At 36.7% G+C, this 13,597-nt stretch overlaps 1 protein-coding gene across 14 annotated transcripts in view; it reads right to left on the bottom strand.

Moving 5' to 3' along the window:
• CEP83 (centrosomal protein 83) overlaps positions 1–13,597 on the bottom strand; it is a 147,000-nt gene that overhangs the window by 29,213 nt on the left and 104,190 nt on the right. For 8 of the 14 annotated variants that reach the window (XR_014252180.1, XR_014252181.1, XM_082418951.1 and 5 more), the window contains 3 exons: positions 8,964–9,039; positions 6,099–6,256; positions 3,985–4,114 (listed from right to left, as the gene is read on the bottom strand). Coding sequence is in view for 11 of the 14 variants with exons in the window: in XM_082418951.1 (XP_082275077.1) it covers positions 3,985–4,114; positions 6,099–6,256; positions 8,964–9,039 (364 nt within the window). In the remaining 3 variants the exon portion in view is untranslated. Of the gene's footprint in view, positions 1–1,466; positions 3,591–3,980; positions 4,115–6,098; positions 6,257–8,963; positions 9,040–13,597 lie in introns of those variants that run through there. The other 6 variants (XM_082418955.1, XM_082418947.1, XM_082418948.1 and 3 more) reach the window with 3 other exon arrangements.

Genomic DNA, 13,597 nt, shown 5'->3' with positions numbered 1-13,597 from the left:
TTCTACTGAAAGAAATGAAAGTCCAGAGGAGAAAGTGGCTGTAAGAAATGATTGTAATTTTGATTTTATCAGTCCAATACAATCATAGGTTTATCAAATGGATGCCTTAGTGTTACACACATTACAACACAAAAGAGTTAAAGAAAAATCAAAAGAATACTGATGCAAGAATCAAAGCTGAAATTTTCCTTTTATCACCTTTTAGCCAAATTCAATGAACTCTCTTCAATAATCACGACCATTTACCTTTGATTCCCTTCTTTTCCTGTGGCTTCTATAACACCATACTATAGCTTCTACCTCTATGACCATTCCTCTACTAAATCCAGCTCCTATTTCCAAGTCAACTTAGTTCTTAGTCCTTTTATTCTTCAGCAGTTCTCAAAATCTCAAGTGTCTAATTATACATCCCTAAGCTGAATTACTGATCTCCACGCTTTACATTCCATTATTTCTGGTTATCTACATGATATCTTCACTTAGCAGTCTAGGACAGGACTTCCCTAGTGGTCCAGTGGTTAGGACTCCACACTTCCACTGCAGGGGGCACGGGTTCAATCCCTGGTCAGGGAAGTTCCACATGCTGCACAGTGCAGCCAAAAAAAAAAAAAAAAAAAGAGTCTAGGACATGTCTACATGGATGCACTGCCATCAGTTCATACCTGACGTGTGTTTAGTCAACTGTATCTTCTCCTTCTACTCAACTGACACATGGTCTTTATTCCATCATGACAACTCCTCTACATCCTCTCACAGCTAAAATACTTCATGTTTTCCTCTTTCTTCTTATTTAGCACTATATTCTGTTAATTTTTTCCTTTGGAATACTTCTAGGAGTCATCCTTCACCTTCATTCTATATTGCAAGCCCGAATTCCAGACTTCTTACCTCATTTTAAGATGATTATAAATAGCTTCCTGACTAGTCTCCCTGTCTTAAGGCTTTCTTCTCCCTAGCACAGTAGTTCTCAAACTTTAGTGTCCACACAGATCACATCGAAGTGACTAATAGATTCTTTAGGTACCGCATGCTATTTTATTTCTCCAGTTAGATTATATGGTCATCAAGGGCAGGAATTAATCACGGCTTCTATTTTCCCCTCGGTGTATAACATAATGCCAGGCCACACAACATATTCAATAGATATTTTATAACTTCAAGACTATGGTTCATTTCTTTCTCAAAACCGTTCAAAACATCTAACCAAGAATTATTTCAGAGATATACCTTAGAATAAAAATAACAAGTTATCGTTTCAAGTGCCTCAAAAGGAAAAGCACAACTCATTGTCCTCATACCAGGAGATCTCTCTTCATACTCACATTCAACAGTGTGTGGGGAAAAACATACAGAGAAGTCATCAATTACAGAAGGGCATTCCAACTCAAGATACCCGGTCCAACTTTCCCAAACAAATCAACACAGCAAAATATCATTACACAAAGACTCTACCTAAAAACACTTACCAGAAATGACATAATCTCTGTGCTTAGGAGGTTGAAGCTGTAAATGAAGCCATCTTACCTAGCTTGGGGAAAAAAAAATAAAGCTGCTACTCTCCAGTTGTAAGAACCTCTCACAGGAAAGTAACTCTAAAGGACTATGATTTCTGCCCTAGAGTTAATATTTTGTGACTTAAATTAAGTCTTACTACACAAGAAAGTTATGATCTTTGTCATCTAAGAAACTTAAAAGTCTGTTGCAATTTTACGAATCATATTTATGTAATCTTATAGCCAACATTTTCATACAGAAGCATTATATTTAACTTGAATGGGAAAAGGGTTTGAGTTTAAAAAATTAATTTTATAGTGATCATTCTGCCACAGGAAATAAGACTCATGTGGATTATGGTTATAATGAAGAGAAAAGCAGTAAAGTATCTCGAATCAAAGAAAGGGGGAAATTAAAAGAGTAACAGTGCAGAAAAAGCACAGGATTAAGAATAGAAAAATGTAGATTTTAGTCACAGCATTCCTAACTAGTCAATGATCTTGGTTCCCTACCACTTCAGTTTCCAAATCTGTAAAAACTATCTGAATGCTAAGATCCCCCAGCCCTAAAATTATATATACTTATATACATTTTACGGTATTTCTATGTCACATGTACTATCTGCTTTTCCACTTCAATTGAGGTAAAGCTGTAAGCCTATAGGGCAGTGTTCCACATGATGGGACAGCTCTGGGTCATAATTTTTACTGAATTGAGTTTAACAATTTCCTGCAACTTAAAATCATTATCCACAGATCACATTTTTAAAAGTAAAATAGGTGTTTACTATATTCACCCCCATCATTTGGCAGTTATTTCAGTAGGAAAAACATTCATCCTAGGTCAATACTGATGAAAGGTTACTTCGCATGTTTCTTAAAATATCACCTCCTCCCCTCTTTCTGGTATACCTATGATTAGTTAATAATCTCTCTCACCACTGGATGTCACTTTTGCTCCAAAAGAAGTCAACCCAACCTAGCCTCGATAATTAGAATCTGATCTCTAAGACACTTATCTCTAAAACCTCAACATAAAAGTTTTTCTGTAAAAGATAAAATCAGCTCTTATAATTTCTTATGATTTCTAGCTAATCTGGCATCAGATGCTTTTAGGCTTCAAACAGTACAAGGAAGCATAAGTAGGATTTCGGAGATCATCCCAAGCCATGAAATAACTTCACTAAAATCCCATCAATACCCACACACTGCTCAGTACTTACATGGACAGAAAGAAAGAGAAGTGATACACACAGGGGAAAAAAAACAATGAAACAACAACGTAAGTATTTATATTTGAGTATAAAACACTGGGATCCTATATAGTTAAGTGCTGTTTTCTAATCTCTATGTTATACTACTTTTAGCATAATGGAAAGAGAAAAGCCACATTCATAAACCAAGAAAGTGGGGAAGTAATGACTTTTAGGCTTCTCATGTTGTCACTCCAACTATCAGGATGAATTTGGCAGTTATATCTAATAATGTAAACAGGTAACTAAAAACTGTGTCCTTGATTTCCAAATTCAGAACATGTAAATGATATACAGTTCTCTTCTCTTATGCAAATATGAACAGCTAACCTTACCAATAAACATACAGATATTAAGACACTGGTGTGCCTATGTCTAGAGGTACGAATTCTTCTCATTTCAGACCTTCTCACTTCCCCACAACCAATGCCACTACTAAAGGAACTTATCAAATGGAGACTTATCCAAATCACTTGTAGGATTTTTTTTTAAATACTTCCTTCCCCTTCCCCCAACACACAAGCGCCAATCTTGCTAAAAATAACTGCTGAATCACTGCCATGGAGAGCCATGGTTACTGATGGGGCTATGCTACATTCCTTGGGTTTGTTGAGTAGAAAAAAAGTTGTAAACCACTGACTCAGATGAATCATCTGGTTACATTAGTTCCATGATGCCCTGGATTAGTTCCAAGAAAACAAAGTTTTTAGGTTCTGGAGAAAATATGCCTGCAAAGATGAAACTTTAAAAAGATCATGGCTGTGGGAACTATCATGGCTGTTTCAGAAGCCAGGGGAGTCCTAGTTCCTTCTGCTGGGGCAATGAGATACTTGCTTCTATATTCCTGAGTTGGAAACAAAAAAGTATTGTAACCACAAAAACAATGTTACAAGTATTAGTTAAGCACAGTTGAAACAGGCCTAATCACCCTGTAATTTAAGTGCAGAATGAGTTAAATGAGACTTGTATGGGCTGGTCTAGAAACTTTATCAATGAAAACCACTGTCTCTGTGGAAAAATGCATACTCTGAAAAACTGACTTGTACACAACATTTAGAAATAAACCTATTGAGCAGTTTGCATTTTCCCAATTTATCTTTACAAGGTGACAGCAAAATGTCATGTTTAAATATCAAACTGAACATACCAGTGAAGTCTCAGTTTTAATAATACATTTTATTCTCCTAAAATAGTTATTCTTTTACTCTATAGAAATCACTTTAATGAGAACCACTTGCCTTTTTTTGGGCAATTGCAGCTCGCTGCAATTTCTCCTTAGCTTGATTATACTTTTCTTCTCTGTCAGTGATACGTTCATGAAGCCTATGCTTTTCTTCCAACCACTGTATTTGCTTCTCTTCCAATGCCCTGTCAGAAGAACATATGCAAAACATGAGATGTTAACTCTTAGAAGAGATATTACCGCAAGTATAATCAAACTCACTACCTACTTCACCCACAGCCTTCATAATCCAACACAGGCATTCTTGCATGGCCACGTATCTGCTATCACCACCATTACTGAGTATTTCCTATAAGCCAGCCACTGGGCTTAGAACAGTACGTGTACTACATCATTTATTCTTCTCAGTAACCCCTGAGTTAGGTATGTCTACCATTTCCATTTTATAGCTGAGGAAACTGAGGCTTAGAGCTATTAACTAACTTGCTTAAAGACTTATACCTAGTTAACAGGGGTGGGGGTGGGGGGGTGGCAGGACAAACAACTGATAATCAGCTTTAAACCACGATACCACCAAGCTATTAAAAACTGGGCCTAATAAAGATGGTTAGAAATCAACCTTGGTATCAAGTCTTAATGTGGTATGTTTCCTGGCTAGAGTAAAATTCATATAAATGGTATTTTATAGTAACATCATAACAACTTACATCTTTAAAGCTCTTCTGTATACTTTATGATTTTTAGTATCATCACTATAGGCAGTACAAATGAGATATACAAACCCTGAGGAGTCAGACTGCATGACTAAGGTCAAACAGATTTTAAGTATCTTAGCTGGGATCAAAATCACATTCTACTGACCCCAAGTCCAGCTATTTTCTGCTATATAATCCTATGAATAACATTCAGAAACCAATGATAAGTTAGTTACATTTGCTAGCTATACTATGATTGGAATTCTTAAGCACATTTCAAATCACTTGAGAATCCCAAGATACAAATTCCTATTATTTTGCAAAATATAAGCAAAATAATTTGGACCCTGCGGAATGTCACAACACATTATGGACAGTTATCTTGCTTACTTCCTTTTCTTGAAATTCAACCACATATATGAGTCCATGAACAAGCCTTAAAATATTAAATAATAGAAAAATAAGGAAAAATTTTTATGTGGCAAGGTAGCCTTCAGAAGAAAAACTGTGAAAAGAATAATTCATAGGGGCTTCCCTGGTGGCGCAGTGGTTGGGAATCCGCCTGCCAATGCAGGGCACACGGGTTCGTGCCCCGGTCTGGGAAGATCCCACATGCCGCGGAGCAACTAGGCCCGTGAGCCACAACTACTGAGCCTGCGCGTCTGGAGCCTGTGCTCCGCAACGGGAGAGGCCGCGGCGGTGAGAGGCCCGCGCACCGCGATGAAGAGTGGCCCCCGCTTGCCACAACTAGAGAAAGCCCTCGCACAGAAACGAAGACCCAACACAGCCAAAAATAAAAATAAATAAAATAAATAAATTTTTAAAAAAAAGAATAATTCATAGATTCAAAAACTTATAATAATGACATGTTATAATAACAAAGCAAATACAAAATAGTAGTTTTCTACCATATATAAACAACATTTTCCAGGGAATATAAGATCTTGGTCACCAAAATCATCTCCCTACCAGTTTACTAGACTGTCTACTACTAAGAGATTTCAAAATCAAAAAATATAAACAAATAAATGAGCTTTTCAAAGGGAAAATCCAAAAGATTATAACTGTAATTCTAAGAAGTAAGCTGTACACATCAAAAATTTTGTTTCTGTTCTCTGGCATTCAGAAGAATTTAGATATTTGAAGTAAGAAATGTATTGATTTACTCAATGAATACAGAAGTGTTTCTTTGAAGGTTTTCATAATACTGTGGTCAGGCAGAATTTTAAAAGGTCTTCTTCCCTAGATGTCTATTTTCTTTTCTTTTTTTTTTTTAAAGCAATCCAAGAGTCCATAAAGCTCATCTCTAGAAACAGAAAATATGTTACCTAAGACCACTGTACACTGTCAATGGGGTATTTGTAACTAGTTCCCAAAATACATTCAACATTGGAATCATCATTAAAAGAACTATATATAATATAGCAGAAAGAAGAAACAGTTTGTACATTAAAAAAAAAAGAGCAAACTCTACTTTTCAACTTCTAGTTGCGCTTTTTCAGCTTGGCTTCTTAAATTTCGGCATTCCTGTTTTAACCTCTCCACCATTTCCTTCAGTGTTTGGTTTGAATTCAGCAACTCATTCTCTGACTGTGCAAGTGAGGTCACTTGGATCTGCAAACTACTGATTTGCTTAAAAGAGAAGAAAGAAGAGAAACATAAGGCCACTAAACAAATGCAATAGAATATGAGAGACACAGAGGACACTAAGCATCTTCCCTCACAAATGCCACACCCAACTGATGTGCCCTTCAGGACACCCTGAAATGAAATTATAAAAAGCACCAGCATTAGAGAAATGCAAATCAAAACTACAATGCGATATCATCTCACACCGGTCAGAATGGCCATCATCAAAAAATCTACAAACAATAAATGCTGGAGAGGGTGTGGAGAAAAGGGAACCCTCATACACTGTTGGTGGGAATGTAAATTGATACAGCCACTATGGAGAACAGTATGGAGGTTCCTTAAAAAACTACAAATAGAACTACCATACGACCCAGCAATCCCACTACTGGGCATGTACCCTGAGAAAACCATAATTCAAAAAGAGTCACGTACCACAATGTTCATTGCAGCTCTATTTACAATTAGCCAGGACATGGAAGCAACCTAAGTGTCCATTGACAGATGAATGGATAAAGAAGATGTGGCACATATATACAATGGAATATTACTCACACATAAAAAGAAAGGAAACTGAGTTATTTGTAGTGAGGCGGATGGACCTAGAGTCTGTCGTACAGAGTGAAGTAAGTCAGAAAGAGAAAAACAAATACCGTACGCTAACACATATATATGGAATCTAAAAAAAAAAAAAATGGTCATGAAGAACCTAGGGGCAAGACAGGAATAAAGACACATACCTACTAGAGAATGGACTTGAGGACACAGGGAGGGGGAAGGGTAAGCTGGGACGAAGTGAGAGAGTGGCATGGACATATATACACTACCAAATGTGAAATAGGTAGCTAGTGGGAAGCAGTCGCATAGCACAGGGAGATCAGCTAGGTGCTCTGTGACCAGCTAGAGGGGTGGGATAAGGAGGGTGGGAGGGAGGGAGACGCAAGAGGGAAGAGATATGGGAACATATGTATATGTATAACTGATTCACTTTGTTATAAAGCAGAAGCTAACACACTATTGTAAAGCAATTATACTCCAATAAAAACATTAAAAAAAAAAAAAAGGCAGCAGCATTAGGATCATATCTTAATATAACAACAGACCATCAAGAACCCTATTCCTCAATCTGCCACTGAGTCCTCCCTCTTCTTCCCCAGATAAGCAGGCCAGAAGAGGTACCAGAAATGGGGAGAAGTGTCATTAGAAGGAGAGCAGGGAGGTGAGCAAACAGAATCCAAATATTAGAGTCTCCTAGCCTCCGAGGAAAGAACAGATTTTAAAAGGTAAGCTGGGAAAGCTGCTGAGAAAATCCATTCTCTCACTCCCACAACCTTGTGATTAGCAACCCTTCCAAGGGTTCTGCTCTCTGAATAGTCAGGAATCATAAATGCAGGAAGGATCATTCTCACATTGTTTTTGAATAGTTTTTAAGCATTTTATACAGTGTTGGGCAGAAGAAAGATGCTCTGAGAAACCTAGTGAATGGTAGGGATTCCTTGGCCTCTAGAACCATTTATCAAACTGTGAAATGTCACTCAGGCTTCTTCTCCATCCCAGTTTACCTTTATCTGGGAGTACTTTTTCTCATGAAAAGTAGCTAATTATCTAGTTACAGATTAACAGGCTAGGAGATTCACATAGCTCTTAAGTCTTATCCAAATAATTCATTTGGGACATATTTACACCTAATTCTTGTAAAAGCCATTTTACCAATTAATAAACAAGTATTCATTTTTCTTTCACTTTCTTCTACCTCTCTAAGCCATTCTCTTGAGAGAAGTTTGGAGGCAGAGAGTCAAGTGACTTCAGATCAGAAGAATCCATTACAACACTCAAGAGTCAAAAGAAACCAGATTCTTTATGCAATAAATGGGAAATAATTCCATTACTTCCTGATGGTAGCAAAGCCACATACAGAACTGTATAGGTCCAAAGAGCAACTAACTGTCAGAAGAATAAAGTAAAAAGGTATGTCTCATTTCTATTTTAGAATGAATTTCTCCATGAAGAACTATTCAGTATTTTTAACTGGAGCTGTAAATATAAAACCTGTATTACAGCTGGCTGAACAAGCAACTTTCAAAGAGCTTAATACTTCTCCATATCTACAGGATGACAGAAAGCCCAATGCCAATGAGACTAGATAACTTCTCTCAGAGTATCACACATTATGCCCTCCTACTTGAGACTTAGAAACCATAACTATACATGCAAAGCAATGCCAGCTAGCATGCAAGCATAAATTCTAAAAATGGAATTTTCACTCCTCATAATTTGTTTTGCCCATATAAATCTTTCCTGAACTCAAACAACTTTAATTAAAATATGAATTTCCTTCCATAAATACAACTCTTAGATTTCACAGGGATATAATAAAAAATAGCTCATGGAATAAGAAATGCAAAGTTAAAAGTCAATCACACAAGTAATTCAAAATACTGCCCTTTAAACTATAATTTAAAAAAAAATCATCATGAGCCACAGCATATAAATATCTTAAGAAAAACAAAAGAAAAACAAAAGAAGCTTACTAAACCAGAGCTTAAAGAGGTCTAAACACTTTATCTTTACATATCAACCTCATCAATTCATTATCAATTGGAGTGATATTTTCAGAATATTTACATACAAAATTCCAATAAAGATTCAAAAACACAGATTTAAAGAAGTACTTAAAAAAATAAAAGCAAAATGTTTGCTAAAATAATACCTGTTTCAGGTCAGAATTTTCAGTTTTTTCTTTCTCTGCATTTTCAATATTCACAATTTGTTGTTGAAGTTTTAACCTAAAAATCACAACCCAACAAAAGACATTATTAAAAATCCACAGTTCATATATTTCACTGAATTAGACAATCATATTATTGAGTGCCCATATTGACACAAGGCACTGTGCTATATAAAGTGGTAGATTCAAAGGCAAAGATTTTGACTTCAGGCAACTAAGCTGTGTCCACATATAATTAAAATGTAACAAATTTCTGCTTCTGCTATGGAAAAATCTGCAAACTATGGGCATAGAGAAGATGAGAAATCAAGTCTATCTAGAAGGATGAGAGATTACTACATGGAGATAAAACTCTGGTGGGTAGGATCTTGACAAACACAGGGAACAGCCTGAACAAACGGCTTTGGTGGAGGAGTGCCTAGTGGGTAAGGCAGGAGAAAGGAGTCCAGTTTAGGAGAAGCCATCTTATAGCCATACAGTATTTCACAATTTACAAAATGCTTTCAGATATACTGCTACCGCACCTTCACTCTACTGGGTTATAGAGCTCCTAAATGTATCCTAAATGCCTACCATGATGTCTATAGTATAACAGGCATTTAATTAAGGTTGGCCAATTGTAGTAATTTCTCATAATAGTTGTATGGAAGTAAGCAGAGTCATCTTTATAATTCCAGATAATACAGAAAAAGAGGTTGAGGCTTAGCAAAGTTAGGCCCAAATCACACAGCTACCAAGTAGCCAAATCAAGATGAGACCCAGGTCTTCTCACACCCAAGTAAGTATCTCTGTCTCCCACTTCATTATGCCGTAATTATACTGATTTTAAATTCAGAATTTAAAAGAAAACTATCTAGTGCAGACACCATACTGTATTCTATAAAATATATTATGAGTTTTCATCCCTGAGATGAATGCACACTTACACAATTTGTGTCCTTTTCAAAAGGAATGATACATTCTCAGCCAAAACCTTAAAACACAGCATATCCCTGGTGACCAAGGGACTAACTAACCTCATGAGAAAGACTATACACTAACTAGCTTTGACAGGATAATAAGCCCTCAACCTTCCCTTTTAAAAATCCTTCATTTACCTCAAATATAATTTGTTTGGCACGTACTAGTTATAGTTTAGCGTTATTAGCATGCCTTTTCAACCCAATTAGAAATGCTTCTTGGGAAGACAATATTTTCAAAGGCCTAGGGCTGTGCTTTAAACACTAATACCCTGAGAAAACCATAATTCAAAAAGAGACATGCACCGCAATGTTCACTGCAGCACTATTTATAATAGCCAGGACATGGAACCAACCTAAATGACCACTGACAGATGAACGGATAAAGAAGACGTGGCACATATACACAATGGAATATTACTCAGCCATAAAAAGAAACGAAATTGAGTTATTTGTAGTGAGGGATGGACCTAGAGTCTGTCACACAGAATGAAGTCAGAAAGAGAAAAACAAATACGGTATGCTAATGCATATATATGGAATCTTAAAAAAAAAAAAAAAAAAGGTACTGATGAACCTAGTTGTGGGGCAGGAATAAAGAGGTAGACATAGAGAACAGACTTGATGACATGGGGTGGGAGGGCGAAGCTGGGGCAAAGTGAGAGTAACATCGACATATATACAGTACCGAATGCAAAATAGTTGGCTGGTGGGAAACAGCAGCATAGCACAGGGAGATCGGCTGGGTGCTTTGCGATGACCTAGAGGGGTGGGACAGGGAGGACGGGAGGGAGGCTCAAGAGGGAGGGGACATGGGGACATGTGTATGCATATGGCTGATTTGCTTTGTTGTGCAACAGAAACTAACACGGTATTGTGAAGCAATTATACTCCAATAAAGATCTATTAAAAAAAAATTCAGTAAGTATCTGTTGATGGACTGAATGAACCAACCCAAATCCTGGATTAGACATTTAAATGCACAAGGTGGTCGGACAATATGATATGGAAGAAACCATAAAATACACTGCTCCTGAGATATTTACATACAAACGCCAGAAACAATGGACCTAAAGGAAGAGGGCCAGTCTTGCTCTTCCTGTGCTCCTTTGACAGTACCAGTCATACTCTTATTCCGTAATTCTAGCTATACTATTACTCCCTCAAACTTTCTGTGCATTTCTCCCTTAAATGTTTAAGGTTGTTATTAACTTGGAGCTTTTAGGTTACCGAGTTAATAAAGGTTTCTTTCTACAAAACCATGGAGATGAAAATAGGGGAGAAAACACCATGGGTCCTAGCCCAGAGTTAGAAAAGTTAGGCCCCAAGTATATCTTAGCTCCGGTCGAGATTTTGGATACACATGATAAATCAACAAGAAACAAGACCGAGTTATGAAAGCATTAGTGGCCTGAATACTTTCTAAATAATTATGTAGATATGAAGAGAAACAAAAATGCCCTACCTATAAAAACTGAAGCCAAAGAAACCAATGGTAAAGAGTATCTATCTGACTATCATTAAACATGAAAGGAGTAAGTACACCATTCTGGTAGACTATAAGAGATGATCTACAAAATTTTCTTCAGTTCACTTTGCTGAAGCAGTGCTGGGTTAGAACTCATAATTGATAGGAGATTTTTGATTTTTTTAAAGAAGAAAATTAGTCCATGATTTAAGATCATTACATTTAGGATTCTAAGGGATAATTACATTTTACAAATAAAAAGTAACCTTAAAAGGGATGATCAGGGTTTAGGAATAAATTCAGTGGTCTTAAATTTCAATAACAAAAGTGTTCAAAACATGTAGATATTACTTCACAAGACAGTGCTGAAGATTTAGGAATATAGTATCTCTTTTGATTAGAAGATTTTGAATAGTCAACGGGTGTCACAAGTCAAACGAAAATAAGTCTTAAAAGTACAAATTACAGAAGAAGGTGCAATTAATTTTCATTAGAGGATCAGTAAAGGCTACATAAGAGAAATACAATTTGAACTGGACCTTAAAGGCAAAATAAGAGTCTGAGGCAGAGAAATTAAAGGTAGAGGTAAAGAAGAGGATAACTGCTGAAGCAAGACTGGAGGAACTAAAGGGGGTGGGATTAAAAGCACTTTTACTTTGGAAGTGAATGGAGAAAAGAATCTTAATTAAAACAGAAAGGGAGGAGAGGATGGATGAAGATGTAGAAATTCTCAAATAGTGGGAAGTTGAAAGAATTCACATCCAGGAGCCTTTGCTCAGGTACAAGTGAGAGCACAGAACAGTGGACATAGTTTCCAAGCTGAACGGCGGCAAGGGAAGCAGGCTAAGAGACTGGAAGAATTTTTTTTAAAAGTACGAGAACTACCAGTTTCATTATCTTCAGTGAGAATGGAGTGGAAAAGAGAAAAAAAATGTACGTCTTTGAAATGATTGGCTCTAAGAGATGACAAGGTCCAAAATATGGCTAAGCGAAGGGGCTTAGAATAAAGATGAAGAATGTCAGAAAGAAGATAAAATGAACAAAAGGCTAAGGTGTTGCATGAGTCAACAATATCAATATTATAGTCAATTAGAATGATGGCAAAGGATAGAAAATAGAAAAAAGTTGAAACGGAAGCCAAGGTCCTCAGTGACTGTTGCGGAATATCCTGTAGGTTAGTAATTGGTAGAGAAAAAGACAGGGGTAAGATGAATGCAAGGAATACCAAAGGAAAAGTCATTTTAACCAAAGTTAGTCAAACAATGGTCTGGAAGCAAGAGTGTGGTTCACAAACACTGATTTTTCTTCTTGGTCCCTAGGTTGCAGGAGAGGGGAAGGAGGAATAATTTCCACTTAAAAAGGTTGCCAGGCAATATACCATCAGGACAAAGTATCAGTGAGGGGGGTGATTTAAAAACTGTGGAGATGTACAAAATTTATAGGTAATGGAACAGATTTCAGAGGCTACAGCAAAAATTGTTAAAAGGACAGCTTTAATGGGTTGCTGATGGGGAGAAATCAAAAGGTGAAGGGTAATTTGGGGAATGAAAAACTATGAGATCAAGTACTTTATATTTTAAAAGTAATTATGGAAACAATGGAAGTATATTTGGTAGGCAAACTGGAGGGCCAAGATACAAGAGTATGCAGCTGGGGAAAAGTTCAATGGGAAACATTTGAAATGACAGTGAGATGGAGCTGTTTCAAGTTCTCTTCAAAGTACAGGGTAGCTAATTATGCTGATTACTGCCTAGGTTTTCTATGGCAGGCAGCTGATGTGTGTCACTTCAACATTCAACAAATATTTACTGAGTACCTAGAAATGCTGAGCCCGGTCCTAAGTGTTGCAGATACGCCAGAGAATAACGGACAGAATCCTTATCTTTAAGGAACTTAGCGTGCAACAGCACTGACTGAGCTTTCTTTAATGATGGAAATGTTCTATAATTTGCACCCCCCAATATGATAGCTCCTAGCTACATGTGGCTATTGTACATTTAAAATGTGGTTAGTGTGACTGAGGAACTGAACTTTTAATTTTTTTTTATTTTAATTAATTTAAAATTAGATTTAAATAGCTCTATGTGGCTAGTAATGTTATATTAGGCACCAAAGTTCTAGTGTAATCTCTTGGCTTCATTTGATGTCAGTCTCAATTATCAAAAGAAAGTAATAGATAAGGCAAGCAA

Source organism: Balaenoptera physalus (genome assembly GCF_965194825.1).
Source record: "Balaenoptera physalus genome assembly, chromosome: 13".
Taxonomy (NCBI): domain Eukaryota; kingdom Metazoa; phylum Chordata; class Mammalia; order Artiodactyla; family Balaenopteridae; genus Balaenoptera; species Balaenoptera physalus.
This window is presented reverse-complemented; position numbering and strand designations above follow the sequence as displayed.